The sequence below is a fragment of the Trifolium pratense genome, linkage group LG2 (genome assembly GCF_020283565.1).
Source record: "Trifolium pratense cultivar HEN17-A07 linkage group LG2, ARS_RC_1.1, whole genome shotgun sequence".
In the NCBI taxonomy this organism is placed as follows: Eukaryota; Viridiplantae; Streptophyta; class Magnoliopsida; order Fabales; family Fabaceae; genus Trifolium; species Trifolium pratense.
Genome location: NC_060060.1, coordinates 42,074,277 through 42,097,425, shown reverse-complemented (window position 1 = coordinate 42,097,425; position 23,149 = coordinate 42,074,277). Strand labels below are relative to the sequence as shown.

At 33.5% G+C, this 23,149-nt stretch overlaps 4 protein-coding genes across 6 annotated transcripts; 2 read left to right on the top strand and 2 right to left on the bottom strand.

Moving 5' to 3' along the window:
* Positions 1 to 585, top strand: LOC123904722 (zinc finger protein GIS3-like). The gene has a single exon (XM_045954350.1). The coding sequence runs from the start codon at positions 1 to 3 to the stop codon at positions 583 to 585; it is 585 nt and encodes a 194-aa protein (XP_045810306.1).
* A 3,990-nt stretch (positions 586 to 4,575) lies between these two features.
* LOC123908666 (THUMP domain-containing protein 1 homolog) lies at positions 4,576 to 9,143 on the top strand. The gene is made up of 7 exons (XM_045959376.1): positions 4,576 to 4,728; positions 4,820 to 4,936; positions 6,097 to 6,576; positions 6,867 to 7,006; positions 7,090 to 7,210; positions 8,290 to 8,430; positions 8,878 to 9,143. Exons 1-7 carry the CDS (start codon positions 4,666 to 4,668, stop codon positions 8,959 to 8,961), a joined length of 1,146 nt encoding a protein of 381 aa, XP_045815332.1. The 5' UTR covers positions 4,576 to 4,665; the 3' UTR covers positions 8,962 to 9,143.
* A 1,251-nt stretch (positions 9,144 to 10,394) lies between these two features.
* Positions 10,395 to 12,146, bottom strand: LOC123908515 (ubiquitin-conjugating enzyme E2 20-like). Its single transcript, XM_045959170.1, has 6 exons — positions 11,954 to 12,146; positions 11,650 to 11,677; positions 11,152 to 11,379; positions 10,976 to 11,039; positions 10,833 to 10,892; positions 10,395 to 10,735 (listed from the first exon to the last, which is right to left on the bottom strand). The coding sequence occupies exons 1-6, from the start codon at positions 12,058 to 12,060 to the stop codon at positions 10,689 to 10,691; spliced, it is 534 nt and encodes a 177-aa protein (XP_045815126.1). The 5' UTR covers positions 12,061 to 12,146; the 3' UTR covers positions 10,395 to 10,688.
* A 1,452-nt stretch (positions 12,147 to 13,598) lies between these two features.
* Positions 13,599 to 22,966, bottom strand: LOC123907745 (magnesium-chelatase subunit ChlD, chloroplastic). 3 transcript variants are annotated; one of them, XM_045958122.1, is made up of 15 exons: positions 22,617 to 22,966; positions 22,201 to 22,379; positions 21,542 to 21,626; positions 21,100 to 21,416; positions 20,408 to 20,531; positions 19,284 to 19,376; positions 17,774 to 17,869; positions 16,821 to 16,973; positions 16,381 to 16,584; positions 15,932 to 16,087; positions 15,412 to 15,519; positions 15,005 to 15,139; positions 14,494 to 14,655; positions 13,903 to 14,023; positions 13,599 to 13,817 (listed from the first exon to the last, which is right to left on the bottom strand). In XM_045958122.1, exons 1-15 carry the CDS (start codon positions 22,848 to 22,850, stop codon positions 13,732 to 13,734), a joined length of 2,253 nt encoding a protein of 750 aa, XP_045814078.1. In that variant the 5' UTR covers positions 22,851 to 22,966; the 3' UTR covers positions 13,599 to 13,731. The 3 variants fall into 3 exon arrangements, with proteins under 3 accessions (XP_045814078.1, XP_045814079.1, XP_045814080.1); XM_045958123.1 differs by having other exon boundaries at positions 16,381 to 16,586; positions 16,826 to 16,973; positions 22,617 to 22,927; XM_045958124.1 differs by having other exon boundaries at positions 16,381 to 16,586; positions 16,829 to 16,973; positions 22,617 to 22,927.
* Positions 22,967 to 23,149: the final 183 nt, after the last annotated feature.

Sequence of the window (23,149 nt, the reverse complement as noted above, 5' to 3'; positions counted from 1 at the left end):
ATGTCTGAAACACTACATTTTGGTGATGGTGTTACTGGAGAGAACAGAAAGCAAAAGCGCAAGATGGAGGAAAGATTAGGTGTTGATTCACATCTGTCGTTGTCTTTGAGTATAAGAGCTGAAAGAGGAGGGGAATCTTCATCCAAATCCCTTAAGATCCATGAGGAGCAGAGAAAATACCCATGTAAGTTTTGCAATAAGATGTTTTCAAATCCTCAAGCCTTGGGAGGACACCAAAACGCCCATAGGCGTGAAAGGGTGCTTTTAAGAATGGACAGAGAAATTCAAATGGGAACTTTTGGACTTGGTCCTCATTTGTGTCCATGCTCAAATCCTCGTTATCATCATCAATATCCCCTTACTGCTGCAGGGTGGACACCGTTTTATTATGGAATTAGATGGCCTCATCTTGTTGCACCTACAAGCTATGGAAATCCATTTGGGATGATCAACAACTCTGCTTGGGCTATTCAAACTGCACTCAACAATAATCAGCTGCAAGTTCCTTCATTTGGTGCTGCTCGTAACAATTATTTTCTATTGGAAAATAACAATCTCAATATACCAAATAACCACCAAATTTGATCATCATTTCTTCATTAGCTGCACTCTTTTTCCCTTCACCTGATTTTTTCCGTTTGGGTTTTACAGGTAAGGTTTTTAATGAGGCAGTTTTAATTTGTTTAGCTCCGACTTGGGTTTTGGTTTAGTCCCCCCAAGTTTTGTATTCCTTTTTTCTCTTTAATAATAATTGTGTGATGACTCGCTTTTTAAGATAAATCAAGGCACCAACATAGTTGAAATGTCTTTGTTTACCTTATTTGAATCATCACTTTTGCTTAATTTTTTTTTTTCTATATGCTAACTAGCTTGCCTTTTTTACCATCAAAGGTGTTATGTTAGTAATAACATTCTCTTTAACTTTATTACTTTATTTCAATACTTATTTGCCAAAATTTTAATGAGTCACCCTAATTGTAAAAGCAAGCCCCAATTTTTCTTAGAGAGAGAAATTCTCCCTCCCTCTAAGTTCTCTTTCTACTTCCTTCGTTCATCTGAGAGACGTGATGTTAGGTCATATTTTGGTTTATAATAAGAACCAACTTACTGTATCTTTTATTTTTTTTCTTCTTTTAATCTAAATAAGTGGTTTCCACATCGATCAAGTTTTTTCATGATGTTATCATCTAAGTAAATGGCTTTGTGTTGTTCGTCGTCTTATGCGGCGTTCGTTTGATTCTCATTGAAAGATCGACTTCAGTCAATTACATATTTAACCAATGATATGAGCATTAACGTTGCATATATGGAGGCATGAATATTCTTATCACTTTGATTTTATCATATTATTTGTAGGCTTTTTGCTGTTGTAGGCTATTAACTTTGGTGTTGTGAGTTTGTTCGCATATTCACCCTTTACGTTTTTAGCGACGTTGAATATGTGAATTTGCAATTTTTTTAAAAATATATGGGTTAATTTGAAAATTTTGAAATATATACAGGATATTTTTTTTTTCTTTTCAAATTCACAGCTTTTATGTGTCATTTAAAATTTCTTAAATTTAACTTATACAAAATTCTCTTCATTTTAAAATTTCTCCAAATTAATTATCCAAACAAAGAAATTTAAATAGAAAAATTAAATTCCCTAAAAAAATTACTTTACCTCAAAACATTTTCTCATTCAAATATACTTTTTATTTTTTATTTTTACAGAACCATCCAAATATACTCTAAGAACATGAAAAACATCATTATGTTTATTTGACAAAAGACGAGTGGCCAAAATTTATCTAAAATAGACACTGAAAATTATGAAAAACACAATCCAAATCCATCTTAAAAAAAAAATTCAATTCTTCCTTTTTTTTGAAAAAACTAAAATGAGGTATATATTAATAGAATAGTCTCCCCTGCACAAGGTGTACCGAGATCTACTACAAGTATTTACAAAGAATCAAGGAAAAAACCATATAATGTTCAAAGAAAAGTAACGGATTATACCACCAGCTATGGTAGTTGGAGACTAAATTCACGCTCGTCGTCTTCAACCACCTATATGAAAACAACTTGATCTTATCCAACAATTGGTGATGAGTACATGTTGAACCGCTGAATAATCTATGATTTCTTTTCGTCCAAATAATCCAAATACAAGCAAGCCAAATAAGCTGCAGAAAAGACCGTCGTACTCGAGAATCACCTGCTGAATAAGTAAACTAGATAAAATGGTTACACAAAGTAATATAGTCCACTATAGGAACGCCAAAATTCAATTCTTCCTTAATGAAACTATGCAAAAATTCCACCATAAAACCCTACAAGGAGATTGTGGCCATGATAAACAAACTAATTTGTCAGCACAATAACTCCCCGCTCTATGAATGTGAGGCGATAAATGACCATACTATTGTTGCATCTATTCCTATTTTTCCAACGAACAATGCTTGTTGTGTGTTACTAATTTTTTTTCATGGTTTGACTTTAGTTTTTTTTACAAAGGTTTGACTTTTGCTTGACAACTTGGTTATTTGGATGTTGTTTTAGAATCTTATTCTAAAGTGGCCTTGGACCTTATTGTGGATACTTCGCAGCACTTTCATCATTACATTGTGGCTCAAATTTGAGAGTTCATATGATTTGTGATTGATCTCTCACTTACACTATGTTTGGATGTCAATTTTCATCATTACATTGTGGCTCAAATTTGAGAGTTCATATGATTTGTGATTGATCTCTCACTTACACTATGCTTGAATGTCAATGAGATAGTGAAGAGAGAAATAAGAGGAATTGGATAAATTTTTTATATAGTTTGGATGAGGCCCGATTTTGAGCAAAGACAACCAGCCTCCGGCCCAGGGCCTCCAAAATATGGGGCATCAAATTTTTTTCAAGCTCATAATTTAAATTGTTGCTTTAAGTAAAGATCATGAATTGCCTATTTACTTAGTGGTCGGTGACTGTCCAAATGTTTGAGAGTTTGAGGAGGTGGTGGGTTCAAATCCCACCTGTGACATTTTTTTTATTTTGTGACTTTTATTTTATTTGAGGTTAAATTTTTTTTTGGGTTTTCATCCTCTGGTTTCTAGGGAAAGGGGGTCCTAGCAGTTCAGAGTTCGGGGCGAGTTCTGTCATCAAGTGGTTTCAGTCCCCTCCCAAATGCAGTTGCGGATCAAACTGCGGTCCTCCCTACCAAGTTCAGCGCTAATCACCACTGAACCAAGTAGCATTTGATTTATTTGAGGTCAATTCATTCATAATAAATACAATGACTATTTTTTTTAATGGGAAATCGTTAGTTGTTAATATATTACAATCGGTTGTTCTCTCTTGTAACAAAAAAAAAATATTACAATCAATTTAGCTACTCATCCCATCTTATAATAACTATTTTTTAATGTTATTTACAATTTAAATATATAATGTTCATTTTATAAAAAAATTCTTTTTTTTTTGGGGATCCATTTTATTATTAGTCTCGGGCCTCCAAATTGTCGGAGACGGCCCTAGTTTGAATGAATAGAAAAGTGAGAAGAGAAAAGTTAATAAAAATGGGAAAATAATAAATTTACCCTTTTTTACAAGAAAATAAACTAGTTGAATGAGAGTATTGTTGTAAAATTGTTTATTTCATTTCTTAACACACAAATCTCTCCTAATATGGAGAGATTTGTTTTTGACAGTTACTAACCATTATATTTCTCTCCTCATCCAAACTATAGAAATAGTCAATTTCTTTGCTATCTCTCTATTTCTTATTTCTTTCTTTTGTAAATTTACCTGAACAAACATGATGTTACTCTCTATGGGAAGTTAACATGTGTGCAAACTACTTAGATAAGTATGAAACTCTTATGACCCTAACATTCATCTTAACTACTAATGTATAGCTCTATGAGTGTCCATATATGTTTAATAATTGAATTTAAGTAGTTAATACTTTTTTTAAAACCTTGTTGAAAAAAAAAAGAGTAAAACGAATTATTTAAAAAAATTTAAGTTGATTGACAGGGACATTGCATATTATTATAAGGACCGAGGTTCGAACCCCCGGTACTTCAATTTATTTATCTTCAACGATGAAATTCTAGTTATTAGGTTACTTGATCCAAAATAAATAAATTATCTTTACAAAATTAAATAAATAAATAAAATTAACTGTTTTTATAAATTATAGCTATCAGGCTACTCGATCCAAAATAAATACATTAATCAATTATTTAATAAATAAAAAAAAACTGTTTTTTTTTCCTTTTTTTATAAAAAAAAAGAAAGAAAAAAGATAAGTACTAAAACAAAATTTGTTTTGTCCTGCTAAGTTTAACTCGGTTAGTAGGAACATCACACTATATATGTGCAGGAGTCCGGATTCAAACTCGGAATACTATACATATTCACCTTTAAAATGTACAAGAGAGTTACCAATTTTTTTATGGATAATCTATATAGTATAAACTTTCAATCCAACAGTATTTTATAAAATTCGTATTCGATATAATGAAAAAGATAATTTGTGCGGCGTGCACGTGCACCTGTGATGTGCACATGTGGATGTTAGAAGTTGCCCCAAATAAAATCGATTAGTAGCATAAACTATAACCAACCCACTCACTAATCACTATTGAGTAGTCGTCGGTTACTTACTTACTTGGTGTTGTTGTAATGGCTCCCGATGCTGCCGCCGCCGCCGGTGGAAAGAAGAGAAAACGCTATCTTCCTCACAACGTCCGTCTCTGCTCCGTTACCTGTTTTTCTTTTTTCAATTAATTCAATTCGTTTTGTTTTCTTAATACTATTTTTCCGTTATTTTTTGCAGAAACCAGTGAAAAAGGGTTCGTATCCATTGCACCCTGGTGTTCAAGGGTTTTTCATCACTTGCGATGGTGGAAGAGAACATCAAGCCTCTCGTGAAGCTCTCAATATTCTCGATTCTGTATTATATTATCGTTCCTTTTTCTCATTTTCAACGATCAATTTGATAATTTTAATTTATTCTTCTTTTTTTTCGTTTCCAATTATTAATGTTGAAATTTATCATACTACGGTTAGATTCAGTTTGGATTCATTTAAAATAAGTTCATGATTCTTTACTTATAGAAAAATCATCATAAATATATATGTAGGTTTAAATATGCAAAAGGTTTATGCAAATATCAAGGGTTTTGGTTTTAAACCCTGTAATTTTTTTTTTTAGTTCTTATAAATATACAATTTTTTGCGTTAGGTCCTTGCTGTTTTGTTTTAGTCCCTGCGAAATTGATTCATATTAAAATTTATTATTTTAATATGTAGAATATTTGATTTTAGTTTCTCAAAATAAGGACTAAAATGAATATTAGAGGGACCAATTTCAACATGAACATATTTTGCAGGACTAAAACAAAACACCAATGACCTAAAGCATTTGAAACTTTGAATACACTGCAGGCAATCTGCTTACGGCATAAAGAGATCTTGAGAGTTGGTTCTGGGTACTTTTTGCGTTAGTTTGGAATTAACTTAAATATAGGGGTGAAAATAAATTTAGAGACGAGCTTTATACAACAAATATTATGGAAAATATATCTTTGAATATTCATGATAGAGTAAAGAGTATTGGTGAGGATATATGGTAAATAAAATGCGGGCTATGGTGCTTAGTTGGGAAGTATGTTACACCTTAGTAGTACACATGGTGAGGTGGTTGAATTGTAGTGGGTATGGAAGATTATAGTTCGAACCATTAAATGGTTAAGCAAAGAAAGAGTGTTTTCTTTCTTTGAGGAGCTTAGCTCTAGATGTATTGGGATCATTTCCTTTCTACAATTTATCTTTCATTTTTCTATAGTAAGAGCTCTAACTCAATTACCAATCAATAAACACATTATTCCTATATCTACATTTCTGGCCTCCATCAATTCACATGAACTTCACTTTAATAAGATACCATGTAATTCTTTTTTATGTCAATTTCTTAATTTATACAATACAAGTGCAATTTTCATTAATGTGTATTGCTTTTTTGATCCTTTATTGTTTTGTTTCTATCATTATTGAGATGATTTTTGTCCTCTGCAAATTGATATCGTGCCATTGTTTCAATTTGTCTTGCAGTTTTATGAAGAGCTAATTGATGGGGACCATCCAAGTGCTAAAGAGTTATCCAATAGGCCTTTATATAAAAAAATTACGTTTGCAGATTCTGACTCTTCCAGTAGTGATGATGATGATGAGGAGGAGGAGGAAGAGGAGAAGGAGCAGGTGCCTGAAGGAGTTGAGGAAAAGGAGGACAAAAAGCCTAAACTGGATGTTTGCAATACCGACAATACCAGCCATGATAATGAAACAGGTGAAAAAACAGATAATCATAAAATTGATGATCTGCATGCTCAGGCTGGGGATAAAGCTAATGATGATAAAGGAGACGTTGACAGTCCTAAGACCACAAAAGAGACAGCTGATGAGCTACCAGCTGTGAAACAGTGCTGCAAAACAAATGTGCCAACAAGTGATTTGGGTGAAAAGAAAGTGGAAGAGAAGTCCATTGATAAGTTAATTGAAGACGAACTCGTAGAACTGAGAGACAAGAGTAAGGTGATTTGACGAGACTTCCATTCTGTATATTGTTCCATTCTGTTTCTATCAGAAATTTCTTTAACTCACATATCTTATGTTTTTTATACTTTGTAAATTTTGTTTTGTTTTGTTGTAAATTTTGTTTTGTTGGAAGACAATATACTTGATTCTTCAGTTCCTTGTGCATTGGGGTATAACTTTGGGGCACTGGGCTGACGTCTGCCTAAGGAGTTTTTCACATTTCCTTTTCATTTGCGAATAGTGTTTTGCTAAGAGTCTGTCTTTTTTCTCCATTGTTTTTTACACAGAAACGCTTTGCCAAGCTTGAATCAGGCTGTAATGGTGTGGTATTTGTTCAAATGCGGAAGAAAGATGGAGACAAAAGCCCCAAGGATATTGTTACCCGGATAGTAACATCAGCAGCATCGACTAGGAAACACATGTCCAGGTAAACTTTAGTTTCTATTCTAACCTAAGATGAACAAGCATGCACAGAAGAAGAAACGTTGATACAGTGTTGGCTACTTCTAGGTTTATCTTGAGAATTCTGCCAATCGAAGTCTCGTGTTATGCTTCAAAGGAGGAAATTTCAAAAGCAATCATACCTCTTGTGGAGCAGAACTTTCCCGTGGAAACTCAAAATCCACAAAAGGTAAATACTCTGCATCAGTTTAGCTCCACTTGTATTTGATTATTTTTTCTCCTATTGCACCAACTTCTACACACAACGAGACACGTTAGCTTGCAAAGGACGTGAGCACTCTTGGAAGGTAGCTTTACTATTGTAGAAGTTATTGAAACTGTACCTAAATGTGTCTTTCATTGAATGCTCCATTAGGTAACTTGTTGTCAATGCATTCAAGAATACATGTTATATATATATATATATATATATATATATATATATAGATGTTTTATGAATGAACCTAGGCTGCATTGATGCTTCATTGCTTCTTGATTCAAATTTGAAATTAGTAAATTGGACCACGAAATTGTAAATATGAATGTTTATGATGACTATTAGAACTAGAATTCAATTATTCATTATTTGAAAACAACACAATAGGGCCTTTCACAGTTCTCAATTCTGCATGTAGCTGTTTAGGTTCAGTATTTCCACTTTTAATCACTACAATTAGCATTACCACCATGCCATCACCTGTGTCCACTCTTGCCACCATCAGCACCACTTATATTTCCTCTCAAGAGTCCCCACTCTCCACACCTACCATTTTGCCACCACCATATTGACTTTATTGCCTTCACCTTAACTTGCCACCATTACTATTAAAAAATCAGAATATCTATTAAAATTTTGACTATGCAGCAATATGAAACATTCTTTTTCGTAACATCTAGTTCATACTTCATACACCTAAAAAATGAAAATATGTTTGAATTCAAAATTTGTGCATGTAATAATTTAAACAATTTAAGGGCTGTGAGTGAATTATCACAATTGAAATGGTAACTCTAAAACCTATATTCCAATTCTTATATCCACTCATAGTCTAGTTTGTGACCAACATGGATATGTTTGCAGCAGTGGGCTGCATAAGAAAAGGAGCCTAATTGCCTTATATATATGGGAAACTTATTTCGTTAATGTAGATTTGCTCATTTATAATCTTATTTTCCCTACAAGAAACATATATTGTTGACAAAGTTCATGCCCGTGTCTATGACTTGATCCTTTTGTCTGTAGCTTGACTAGTATTTTTGTGTGTGCAGTTTGCTGTGCTGTATGAGGCCCGGGCAAATACTGGTGTTGACCGGATGGAAATAATTGATGCTGTGGCAAAGTCGATTCCTGCACCTCATAAAGTTGATCTCAGCAATCCTGATAAAACCATAATAGTAGAAATTGCCAGGGTAAGAAAGGCTGAATTTCAGTTTAAACTATGTTCCGTGCACATATGTTATACCCATCACGCCATTTATTTTCCCCCAAGCAGCAGCAATTTTTTGAATTTGTTTCTTGCTGTGCTAGATTATTTCCGTTCATTTATTTGTCTTTTTAAATTGACTGCTACATTTACTTGCATGGGTAGTTATTGTCTTTTCGTCACTTTTTTTTTTTACAAAGGGCATACCATTTAGGTGTTTGCTTTTACCTACTCAGTAATTCAGTTTTCGCTTTATAATGTATAATTTACTATAACTTATAAGAGCATGTATAACCCTGAACTTCATTTTGTTAAACCTTTTCTGGAATCGACACTTCCACAGTGGTTTAGTGTTCTCGCCATCACATGTTATTTACTATAGTTTGTATCAGTTTGACATAGAACTAACTAATGCATCATGTTTGTTTGGCAGACTGTGTGCTTGATCGGGGTCATTGAGAAGTACAAGGAACTCTCCAAGTACAATCTTAGGCAGTTAACATCACATAAAGGATGAGTCTTCCAGACAGTCTGTATGCTTGTTGTTGTCGCAAAATTAATACATTGACGTATTTTTACTTGCATCAAGTTTAGATTTAGCAAGTCCTTTAAATGTAATCCAGTTCTCACAATTCGAACAAGAAATTCATATGCAGAACAATACTACGCACAAATGCCATTTAGTTTATTACTTTCAAATCTTTTAGAATCTCCGTGGTATTCATGCAATGAAGGCTAATTCTAGAGTTGATAAGCAAGTTATGTTGGTCCATTGTCGTCAAGGGTTTCAAATACGTAAGATATATTAATAAAGAATTGAACTGATGCAGTATGACTTTTAAATGGCTTTTAAACATTATCATCATATCGGTCCTCACCTTCTGACCTAGTCATCACTCTCATCATCCCCTTGTTGTAGTGTCCTTTGCCTGCGAGACTGTTTACAATGGCTTGGCAGTTGGCACTAGTTTCTGTAGAAAGTTTGTGCACAGTTGCTAGAGGTTAGGGAAAAAACATATTTCAGTTCCTTTCCATGTATTGGGTATGGGAAAGTGACAGAAAAGTTAATATAAGAATAGGAACTTGTAGCATAGAAAAATTCATTACACCAATCGCTTTGTCATTCATTTATCAACCTGTCATTACCAAAAAGCCTCCAATTCCTTTATTTCTAATTTTAATGTTTTCATTGACATTGCACGTTTGAAAGTGATTGAAGTAGTAATTGGTTCATGTTTTATTTTAACCTGTTGTTGTACCTCATGGTGCTCGTTAGATTTTTGATAAAATGCTTCAATGGAACCGTTGTGTACAAACCTGTCAACAAAGTTTTTGGTGAGATTGGTAGCGCAGACGCGCAGTCATAATTATCATGAATGAAATCTGTTAATTGAGGTAGTGATGTTGCAAGGTGATGATGTAGTTTGTTAACTTGATGTAATGTTGTCAATAATCCCAATTGCTGTGTTTCTGTTTTTTTGGTAATGAAACACTTATTTAAACTCCTTGTACAACAAAACTTCTTTACTGTATTTCTCCTCAAATGTGTGAAACACAAGGTATAAAGATTCTCTTTAAGTTAACTTATCTTTGTCATTTTTTTACAACCAAATTAAAAATTGAAAATCAAACATACTATGACTGCAAAAGTTTCCATCCCAACTAATGGTGGAGAACCAAGCGTTGATTTTTTTTTTTTTTTTATAAGCAACTGAAAATGATGCTTTGATTCACTTGAAATGTTGATTTGTCCAACCATCCTTTAAAATGATGATTAATTAATAATGATTTGTTGATACATAGGAATATAGATTAAAGCCATCCACATTTCGGTAGCATTGACATGCTAAGTGTCAAATCCTTTCAAAACGTATATTTGAGGGATAGTTATTGACATATTTTTCTATGTAGAATTCTGATGTAAATAAATGAGTACAAAGTAGTAAAAAGTAGAATAAAAGCAAAACAAATTTGATTGATGAATCTGATAATCTTGTACAAAGTATCCCCCCAAAGCTTAATGAACAAAATAATCTACGACAAATACTTCATTTTTAACTAATTTGTAAACAAACGAGAGAATACAAATACAATCAATCATGTATAGAAAATTCAAAATCTCCATTTGAAAATAGAAAAGAAAAGGTCCAATGGACCAGGCTTGAAAAATTCAACCCCTCTATTACTAAGCAGATCACAGCAAGACATTCTCCATAGTGAAATCAGTGAACACTGAGATCAAAATTAAGCAGCAGGAAATTTGTATAACTTCTCCACCATCTTCCTGTATTCTGTACAAGTAAAACATAGCAAAATTATTTCATCTTGCAGAAGATAAATATATTTAAAAATCCTCTACTAATGATCAATTAAATAATGTTTATTTACCTTCTTGATTGTTCCAAAGCTGTGCGGCTTGTTGATTAAGCGGCGAGCTAATGTTTGGCTCTAAATTACGAAAGTAAAAGGTAATTAACAAACAGGGAAGAACAATGATTAAACAACATAAAAGTGTGAGTTCTCAAAATTACCTCCTAACAGGCTTTGAATTGATAGAAGAATCGTTCTAACATCATAAGCAGATGACCATTTATCCTATAAAACAAAGATTAATCATTATAATTAATTTATAATCATTACAAAACATCATCATAAAATATGATACAACAAAGACATAAAATCAAATCATGCTAATGACATTGATTACCTGAAGAATATCCAAGCAAATATTGCCATGCATATCTACATTAGGGTGGAAGCATGTGGTGTCAAATTTGACCTTTGGGGCCTTAAAAGGATATTCATTGGGAAAGATAAGCGATAACTTGTATTCTGTTCCCTCAAAAACAGTGTCTTTACTTCCTGTGATTGTTCCTTTCCAGCACAAAATATTATCCTCTTCAGGAAAAGCGGATATACCGGAATCGCCACTCATCTACAAATCCCACACAAAATAATGGATTATTGAATGAATCAGTTTTTTCCAAATGATAAAACAGATTATTGAATAAATAAATCACTTTTTCGCCAAATGATCACTCATCTGCCAAATTTTACACAAAAACACAGATTATTGAATTAATCACTTTTTTTCCAAATGATCCCATACAAACTAATCAATTGCTTAAGTGCTCAAATTTCATTGCATTGGAATACTAAAAGAGGCCAAATTCATAGAAAGTGAAAGAGAGATCCAATTTCTTACCATCAAAGCCATCAATTCAGACTGCAACCTGCAAATTGAAACAACCCAAAAAACAAAACAAGAAAATGAGTCAGCTAGATTAGGAGAAACAAACAGAAAACCCTAGAAATATTTCAAACAAAGATCAATTAAAAAGAAAAACAAAACCCTAATTGTAATTCAATTAACCAAAAACCCATCAATACCCATTTCTTATTTTCTTGTAGAGTAAGTGATAGGATGTTCAATTAATCAAAACGAAAAGCAAAAACCCTAAAAATCCATTTTTTTTTTCCAATTGAAAGAGAAAGAAAAGAAATAAAACCTTCTGAGAACAGATTGAGAGTCAACAGATTTAGGAGGAGCGAGAGGTTGCATTGAGGGAGCAATGTTGTCTTGACCAGTTTCAACGTGAACGTTAATGTTAGCCATTGAAAGAGAAAGAGTGATTGATTTTTGATTAGGGTTAGGGTTTATTGAAATTGAAATTGAAATTGAAATTGAAATCAGAGATATGAGTGATGTTATGATGAAACAACGTTGAAAATATATAGTGTTAGTGAGTGGGTTCAAAGAATTCGAACGTTGAGAACCCAAAAGCTACAACGGCTAGTAAACCTCAATTTGACAGTTTATTAAATTCTGTCAAAAAAAGGAAGTCTATTAAATTTAAAATATTATTTTCTCTCTGTTATTTTTTTTTTAAATAAAGATATTATTCTCTTTTTTTTTTAGAGTTCATAAAAATATCGTCCAAAAAAAGTTCATATATTATGTAGTTTTTAAAGTACATATACAACAATTTCTTAAGTAAAAAAAAAAGTTTCTTCTTTGTAAATAAAAATTTGTTCATAGTTTAGTTTAAAAATATATAAATTGTTACTGTAAAAATAAATAAATAAATTGTTCATATTATTATATATTATCGACGTAACCACTTGATGTAAGAATGACCGCCGAACTAAATTAGACGGTCCAGTGGACCGAATATTGGTGGTAAAAACAAAAAATATATGTCGAGCGTAAACTATTTTTACACATTTTCAGCAAATATCAAATAGTTTACAGCTTTCTTTTTTTAAAAAAACGCAACAATATATCAACTCAGGTAATAATAAGATGAATTTTTAGGTAAATTCTTATATGAATCACCTTTACGAGCGGTACATTGTAGACCAGTACTTAAAAGTATTTAATATTCTAACAATGTATTTATAAAAAAAAAAATTCTAACAATGTATGTCGTTGTTTGAAGGGATAAGTTAATAATTATCTTCTGTATAAAAAATAAAGTAATGATCATCCTCATTTTTACTATTGAGATATTAACTTAATTGATGTTAGTTTTATTAAAATAACAAAAAATAAATACGTAACTTGTAATTATATTACTATTCCGTAAACTCACAACAAAAATTATATGCACCACATTATATTATATTGGTGGTTGGTTGTGTTTGTGACACCTGACAAGGAGATTGATTATCCTCAAACAAATTCTTTGGTTAAACTTCAGTTCGCCCAACCCTCATATTATCGTGATCAAATGTTACACTTATGTGGAAAACTAAAGAAAGGGTTTGCAGTCAAGACATTGGATTTAAATGGTTAACGAACTTCCTTTATAACGAATCATTATCATTAAACTCTGAATTATCAGAGTCCACTGAGAAAGTGAGAAGCAGAGAGAGTTAATACCAAAATAAAAAATAAAGTAAAATACATAAAGGGTTTACTCTTTGCAAGTTTGCATTCAGTATACACATTTTTGGAATCTTATTTCTAGGAAGCTTTTTTGAGGGGGATAACAATGCTTTTTACTCCATAATTACAATAGGATTTAAACCTATAAACTTATCCAGATTACTCAACCCTACTCACATTTTGTGACTGTGACTTTAAGGAGTCTACAAGTATGAGAAATCTATACTTGCAGCAATTAAAACTCGGAAACTAAGAACACAATCTGATTATAAAAAGAAATAATGGAACTTGCGATTAGAATATGATTTCTTCGCACCAGACATTTATAGTTGTACAATTTACAATAACATTGTACAAAATTGGGAGAGGGGGTCAAGGTTGGATGGTTCTCATTCAGTTTCATGAACTCTTCAAAGCTGATAGAGCTTCCCTTGTTGCCATCGAGACAACAGCATCCGAAGCATTTGGCAAATAATAATACTTTCCTGCAGCATAAGTTTTGTTAAGAACATAATTTTCTGCTATTTCAGAACTAAATACATGTATTCAGTAAAATAGCATTACACAAACCTTGAGCAACTCTAGCAATTTCCTTGGCGAAACCTGTTGAGACAAATTTGTTTTCAGTGTCAATGACAAGAAGAGACATGCCTGCTTTATATATCTTCGCAGCCACCTCAAGAATTTCATCCTTCATTAAAACAAAGTCAATAGTTAGTTCAGACTGAGATAAATTGGAACTGAACATGGAATATGTAAAATCCTTCAAAGTTATGCAGATTTAGGAAGACTATCAAATGAAAGTAATGCTTATTCAAAAAGAAAATTAAAGATGAAAAATAACACGATCATTTCCCTCAAGAAAAGGAGATTAAGAAAGCAACAAAATATGTGGCATCTAACATGTTGACTTTTGACAAACCTCTCAAAGTGGTAGAAATAGGTACTGGAACCTTAAAGGAATGATGTTAACTGTATACTAAAGGTATTACTTGTCTTGAATTCAATATAAATATGGCTTCCACCCACAAGTATCTCCCCACCATACATGAAACTAAACTTGAAGGTTTAGATTATCATTTTTTTGGTTACTAAGGTCTAAGAAGATGGTTCATCTCATTTGGACGTCCTAATGTGTCTAATTACAAAGCTTAGCTGTACCTTCAATTCTTGCGATGTAGGTTTAGGGGCATCAGAAGCGGCAGCAGCTTCAGGGTCATTTGACCTTTTCAATGATATGTTGGCTCGACCATCAGTGATTGCAACAATCATTATACGTCCAACATCGCCACTTTTCTCTGCATTTAATCCAACCCTAACAGCCTAGACATTTTCATGAAGAAGAATAAGCTTACGAAGATTCAGCAAAAGAAAATCAACATTTCTTAATCAGAAATCAGAAAATACAATATATGAAAAGATATAAACCGACATTGTCCATTTCTTTACTGCTTTAAGTTTATGGTCATTGTCATTTGCAAATAAGTGGTAATGATAATTCTTTAAAACATGTCAATAGTTCGAAATCATCATTTAAAATATTAAAAACAGGCTCAGAATAACATAAATAGCAGTCCATAGTTTTCTAAATTTGATGTAAGTAAAACTTGTGTTTGTTTTAAATTTTATATATATTACTATACTAAACATGAGATGTTAAAGATCTGCATACCGTGGTAAGACCATGAGCAAGGGGCGACCCTCCACCACATGGCAGCCTTTCAAGACGTTTCCTTGCCATTGCAATCGATCTAGAAGGTGGCAGGAGAACTTCAGCTGAATCTCCACGAAATGGAATTATAGATACCTATTTAACCAGAAGAATAGTCACAATTTATAAACTGGTTGAGTTCTCAGGCGAGTGGGCGACAAAGTAACAATTCTTCTTAGGTAGGTATGTCTGCTGTATTTGAATAATGATTTTTTTTTTCTTTCAAGTTCTGTCTAATCATTCTTATACAAAACCCACATGGTGGATGGCACATGTAATTTCTGGCATGATATAAAGCCTCATTTTCATTAACCATTAAATTACAAAGAAACTCACATTGAATGTTAAAAAATGCGTCGCATACGAACCTGATCCCTGCTTGTATAGCTTTCTGCCAGAAGCTTAAGGGCTGCACCTTTTGCATTTTGCATCCTGTTCAATGCCATGCTTCCACTGGCATCAACCACAAATATCACCTACAACAATTAAAATTATTTTTAAGAAAATAGTATAAAAGCTTATTGACAAACATATCAATATTTCTGTACTAAGTATCATTAGAGCAAACTGGAGATTTATATTATATTCCATACTAGCTTAGTAAGATAAAGGTTTTTCATGCAAAATTAGTCAAACAGAATTTTGAGCAAAAATATTAACACTTATGCAGCCTTAAAAGTTTTGAAAAATGAAAGCGATGATGGATGAGGGCAGAGATTATAAGAGAAGATTAAGAGGACACTGAGGAAAGTTGAGAATATTTTAGAATAGATAGGATTAAGATCAGGGAAGATTGGAGGTTATATAGTAAAATAGTTTTATTTTAGGTATTATTATTATTATTATTATTAGTTACTGGAAATGCAAGTTCTGAACTGAGATAAGTACCAATGCTCCTGCTTTACGTGCCATCCTCTTTGCCCTCATGTCAGTTTTCTCAACAAATACTTTTCTACGGTTTTCGGTGTCCTTTTCCCTTCGCAACTTTTGATAAGGTGCAGCAGCTCTAAGGGTTGCATCAACTGCTAATCTCTTTACAGGACCCTGCAAACAGTAGCTTCATTTAGTGGGGAAGAACATATACAACACAAGCTTGTAATGATAGTAAAACAGTCTTGATTATCAAAGATAATTTCTTAATGCAGACATTATAAATCTGGTCAGTTAAAATACTGTGACATAAAATGCAAGTTGATATGAACTAATCAAATCATTTGATTATATACCCGACTGACGCTCACCAAAGTTCCAAGAAAAAACCATAAACTGCAAACCAGCTAAATATATTTGATGTTTTATCTTTTACTTGTGGAACAAACAAAAGGGGTGAGGAGTACCTTTGGAAGCATTGGCTTGATGTATCGGCCTCTGTCCTCCGAAAATATGACATTTTTGGCCCTTCCAGCCTTCCCACGGCGTCTCTGTGCTTGTTGGGCGAAGAAGAGAAGTTTTTCATCCACCAAGCCCCCTTCAGCATCAAAGATAAATTCTTCAGGTAATTGGTCTTGCTGTTCCTCCTTCTCTTCATCCTTGTCATCATCCTGTTCAGAAAGACAATATTCAAATTATACAGGTACAAATGTACAATGAGGTGGATTGTTCAGAAAGACAATATTACTGAACATTCCTATTCATTTTTCAGTAAAACACATAAACAAGTCCATACATAAACATTCATTTCAAAAGATAGGAAACCCACTGTACTTGACATGGTTAATATTCTCCTGTGAATAAGCAACATTTTTATTTAAAATTTTGAAAGATAATTTAACTAAACCTCTTCTTCTTCTTCTTCTTCCTGTTCTTCTTCTTCGTTCTGTTCTTCGTTAGATTCTTGGTTTTGTGGAGGTGGTGGAGGTGGAGGCGGCTGATTTTGTTGCTCAGGTGGAATATCAGTAACGATTGACCGGGGCAGAATGACCAATTCTACCTGTATTACAAAATATACGACAAATACTTTATCAGATGGACTCTTTGATTTCAGAAAGTAGTAATGACAACTACATAATGAGTGTTATTGGGCTGAGTAACTGAGTTTGTACTAATTTTACTCCACTTGTACTTAATCCAAATTCTTGAGCATAAATACATATAAAGGGCCTAACCAAGATCAAGTTTGATCATAACATTCAACAGTGATTCTCATACAACACACACACGGGCACACGGAGAGACACATAGAGGTAGAGCTAAACAAGGATAAAACCCAAAACTTCAGCATTTCATTCTCCTCCTAAAATAAAGAAAAAATCTTTAAATTAAGTCAAAGAATGTAAATTTGCTATCCTTCATCATAATATAGACAATTAAGGATCAAATTGTTGTCCAACTAGTCAAAGATGTTGTAATTTGCACTATAATAGCAAAATCAAAATATGAATCTTTGGATGTATAATTCAAGAAAATTATTTTGTCACCCTTCCTTTTTAAGAGGCTATCAGCAGCACTATAAACAATTAGCGGCAAATATTGAGCTACATCACATTTAATCAAAACAAATTAAAGTAACTAGTCAAATTTATATTTTAAATGTATGGGACACAAGTTAAATAGTGCCACTGATTGTTCATGGGTAATAGGAAAGGTACAGAGAAACCTCCATACTTAAACTATTGACGCTTAGTAGTCATGTTCCTAGGAGGAGACTGTTATGGTCCCTAATCCAGTTGCATCCATATCAGAGACTATAACAACTGTAGAGCCAGTATTTAAATTTCAAAGAAAGCTTACGGCTTTTTTAAGGTCATCCACATACACCTTTTCACGTCCCTCCAAAGCAGCTAAGCACTTAGCAACACGAGCAGCATATAGCTCAGCTCTGTGTCCCTGCAGTTCATTACAACTATTCCAAATTATCAAACCACCCAAATTTCATGTCACTATGTTTCAATTTTCAAACTTTTGCTTAAATTCTTCCATGGTATCGCCTAGTCAAATTTAAAATTATACATTGCATTGAATCCTCTACTCTCTTTTATAGCGCATAGTTATTCCTATTTGTCACTATGCACTGTGAAAAATATGATGACATCAAATATACTCATGATAAATACTAAATCATATAATAACAGTTTGAGAGAAAGAAGAGCCTTGTGTTAGACCACGTGTCATTAATAAATATCATAGGAGAACCAGGCAGGTTAGAGCGGTCTCTTAAGTAGGTATTTATGCAGTTATGTCTTTTTAAGAATGGCAATAAATAGGGAAGTTACTGTCAAAAAAATAGGGAAGTTATAGAGAGGGGGGTTATTCGCTTATTTAGATTAAGGATTGGGAGGAAGAGACGAAACTCTGAATTTTGAAATGCTTGTTAACTTTACTATCCTTGTTTCTCTAGACTTTCCTTTATGCTCTGGTGTGTGATTGCAATAGTAAATATATATCCTCTGTTTTAAGGCCATTCTGCAGAGGATTTATCCTACAATTTCTGTTCTTATTTTATTTGAATATAGATGCCAGTTCTAACACCTTGTTATGGAATAAAAAGGTATGACATTTAATGACCTCAATAAAGTGACCGGTACGAGAGAATCCAGGATATTTCCTTTAAAACTATAACCCTTCTTTGGCCTCAATTATAGACTATATTTCTCGTGTTTCCAAAATTTATATTGCACGCATAATCTCCTAAACATGGTTAGTAGATAAGAAAATATAGAAATAGAATGATCAATTATTGAGGCAATGTTTTGTCAATTTTTTTATTTTTATTGAGGCAATGTTTTATCGTCCCACTCACTTGATTGATTTGTGCTAGATGAGGGATAATCTAATAGTTAGAGGTAGAGAGAGATCAAGAAAAACTATACATCAAACCATTAAGAGAGATTTAGATGCCCTCTCAAGCAAAAAGAGATTTGGATTTAAACATCTATCTTTGAAGTTAATACATGATCAGGAATTATGACATCATCTGAATTCTCAAGCATGTAGCTGACCCCAGTCTAGTGGAAGAATACTCCGTCCTCACTGTATTCACTTGGTTGGTTTGAATTTGAAACTTCATAAAATAGCTACTTTTAATATAATATAAACTTTGAAGAATGTATTTATTTTCATTTAACAGAAGAATGAGACATTGGTTCGATGATTTACTTCATTAGACAGTAGAAAAATTGGTTCCTATAAGGAACAAAAAGAATTGACCAAAATTCACAATCAATGGATATTTGTAGTGTACATCAGATTTACCATATAAAAAACTTCCACTGAATCATAGGACTTGTTAAAGAGAATTTACCTGGACGCCACCTCGTAAAGCTTCGATAACCAAGTATTTTAATTGTTCTTTGCTAATAGTAACATCCTTGAGATACTCTCTAGCCAAGATGATCTGCATTTCATAAATATCATGTCATAGCACTGTTGTCAATCCACAGAGCAAAGCTTAAATTGGAACAAAAGCTGTCAGCTCAGAAGTTCCATCTAACTATATAACAAAACACCAAAATAAAATAGACAAAAGGAAATAAAAAAGCAGATACCAAGCCAAATAGATATTGTAAAATTAGTAATGGTCGCAAGGTTTAAAAGTCTCAACTAGGGTACTCAACTGCATTGTTTGCTTTGGGACTTGGCCCAAAAAATCCCAGATTTGAATTGTTAAGAGTCTCATGTTAGATGAGAGATGGCCAGAAGATATGTTCATAAATGGGGGCAATCCCCACCTTACAAGCTGATTTTTTAAGGTTGAGTTAGGCCCAACCCAAAATTCTAAGATGGTATCAGAGCTTGGTTCAACATCCGTTGGGCCACTGCTATCAGGTTTCTGCTATTGGGACAGCCACCATTTATATCCACGCACCCAACACAATAGTGTTGGGCATGAGGGGGGGGGGGGGGGGGGGGGGGGGGGGGGTGTTAAGTGTACCACATTGGATAAGAGATGACCTGAAGATATGTATATAAGTAGGGGCAATCCTCACCTTACGAGCTGATTTTGTAATGTTGAGTTAGGCCCAACCCAAAATTCTAAGATGAATAAAATCTCGTAGGTCCTCGCCATCTATCTTAACCCTCATTTATGTTGTGGAAATGACATTATGCATGTGAAACTATGCATTACAGTTACAACCATACTGGCTAATCATACGGTGGTTGTAACTGTGTAGTCTAAGTAATTTTGCTTAGTACGTGCATAGCCTAGGATTCAGGCTACTCTTCTTTACTCTTTGTTTTCTTTTTAGCAGAACCTAGGTTAAAAAGGTGTTTTTAGGCGGAATAAGGATGAGAAGAGGGGAATAGAACTTTGGTTAGTTTCTTTTGTGAAAACCAGGGCCAGTTCAAGTTAATGCGACTGTTATAACAGTTAGTTAGAGACCACAACCAGGACCGATATGATTTCTATTACCCTCCTAGGCATACCTGTGTCTTTGCATTGTCTGTATCTTCATCAACCTCTTTAAATACTTGGCCACAGTTATCCTGAAATTCTGTCGCAATTCCAACAGCTGCAACACGGTCGTCGAAACTCATTGGAAGATCTGCACTGCAGAGGGGTGTCTAATTAGAAATAAGAGACATTATCAAATTTTGATAACTAGTCTAATTAACCAAGTATTAGGTCAGTTTTTTTTAACCCTTCAATAATTTTTTATGAGTTAATAGAAATATGACAACTTAAAAAGTTTTTCAATCGGTTTTTCTTACCATGTCAGATGCCAAATTGTAAATGCTAAAAGTAAAAAATGGCAGTGAACTAGCTGTTGTTACAGATACACACACACACACACACACAGAGAGAGAGAGAGAGAGAGAGAGAGAGAGATGCCAAATATGGAAGAAATGGGAGCAGGAAATGGAGACAGAGGAAAAGTGGAAAAAAAATCATCACTTGAGGAGAGTTTCGGTGTCTTTTTAATAATAATGGCTTCATGACATTTCTAATGAACTCTGAATGATGCTTACGTAGCATTTGACACTGAAATGTTTCCTAATTTCATGAAACTTTGTAGCTTACTTGCCTCATCGCCACACTAGATCTAGGACCTCTCTTGTAAAGGGAGGAAAATAAACAAAGAATCCTGAAGGGATAACATTGTGGATTACAGCAGTACCTCAAATTAATTGCAATGCGATCTAGCAGATGTTCACGAACAGAACCCTCATCAGGGTTATAGGTAGCAATCAGAAGGGGCCTGCAGGGGTGCCTAAAGCTGATTCCCTCTCTTTCAACAATATTTACTCCATCAGTCAATACATTAAGGAGCAAATTACTGATACCCTCATCCAAAAGATTAATTTCATCAACATATAAAACACCTCTATGAGCTTCAGCAAGTAGGCCTGGCTGGAAAACAGTTGTGCCTGTCTTCACAGACTCCTCAACATCAACTGATCCAATAAGTCTGTCCTCTGTGACTCCAAGAGGAATCTGAAGCATAAGCAAATAAATGATGGTTTATAGAAACAGAACATCTTCACAACTAATTAACAGAATAAATCTTGGATGAATAGAACTTAATGCCATACATGGAAAGCTTATTCTTTGAACAGTACCTGAACAAAGGGAGACTTGATGATACGAGTTTTAATATTTCCATCAGAATCATATTCAAGGTGTTTGGAAAGGCCGTCTTCCCACCTACAAATGTTAACTCTTGATCAATGAGAATAAAATAAGGGAACAAAAAGAATCTAAGACAGCTTTTAAAACAAAGACTCCCGAATGTAAAAATAAGAAAGGGGATCAACAAAAATTGCTTCATCCCAATTACAAAGATGTGATGTCAATCAGGGTTGCCTGCAATCACTTTATTAATTCTTCAGCAAAAAAAGAGAGGAACGCAACACAATAACTTCAACGGATATACTATCGCTACTTCTACTAGATTGAGTATGTATATCTAAACAATGACACACAAATTTACAGGTGCTTATTTAATGAAAACTAATTAACGGCATTACTACGTCATCAACTATGAATGACAAATCATGCTCCATTGAAAAAGTATGAACAAATTCAATCCATGGGATTAATGTCAATTTGTCACTCCCTTGAGCTCTTATCTACTTTTATGACATAAAAAGACAACATGCAACCTTATGTAATCAGGTTTTTCCTCATCGTGTTAAACTTGTAAAGTTATTTCATTTCTCGGTCTCCAAACTGGTTAACATTTTTCTCAAAAAAGGAAGAAACAAGTGAGTGACCTTACTCTTCTGGGCACGACGGATCTGCATTGGATATGGAACCTTCTACTACTTCAATAGGCGGCAGTATTGCATGCATTCCACGTGCCATTATTGTTTTGGCAGTTCCTCGTCTTCCTGATATAGCAATCCCTCCAATCCTAGGATCAGTTGCCCCAAGTAAAAGAGCCGTTTTAATAGCATCCTGCATAACAACCAATAGTCACACCATGGTATGTAAACATGTTACTAGAGAAAATAGTATACACACTGGTAATGTGAAATAATTTTACACTGTCATCCAATAGCAACCGTATATTCTGCCAAATATAACCAACTATCAACTATTTATAACTAACTAACTAACTAACTAACTAACTAGTAACTAGCTAAGTAAATATGAAACTAATTATAACAAATCTCTAAGAAAAGGATGCATTACTTGGCCGACAACAGCGGCGAGAGGGAAGTACTGTCTTCCGTAATTGCTAGCATCAGGCTTTTCTTCGGAAGGTAACAGAAGAGTACCATTTTGAGATTGAGCGCGAAGTTTAGGAATGGTGCGTTTGTGCGGTGAAGATGTTTGATGAAATTGCAAAGAGAGAAACGGTTTTGATCTGAATGCAAGAAGAGAGTGAAATTGCAAAGTGTGTGTTGTTAAACTGAAACAACCCATTTGATTGAATGTTTGAGTTCACAAATATGCAATCTTCCTCTTCTTATCCGTTCTTCTCTTCTATTTCCATTTTGGAGGGTTACTTTAATAATTTAATAATAAAAAAAATTAAAAATGTTATCTATAAGTTTGGATTATCATTTTTTATTATCATTTTAAATCACTACATGTTGATTAATATTAAAAGCTTAATAGTGGAATTTCTAGCACCTAGACTATCTGACAAAAATAAAATAATATTAAAGGTTTAAATATATTTTTGGTTTCTATAAAATTATTAAATTTTGTTTTTTATTAAA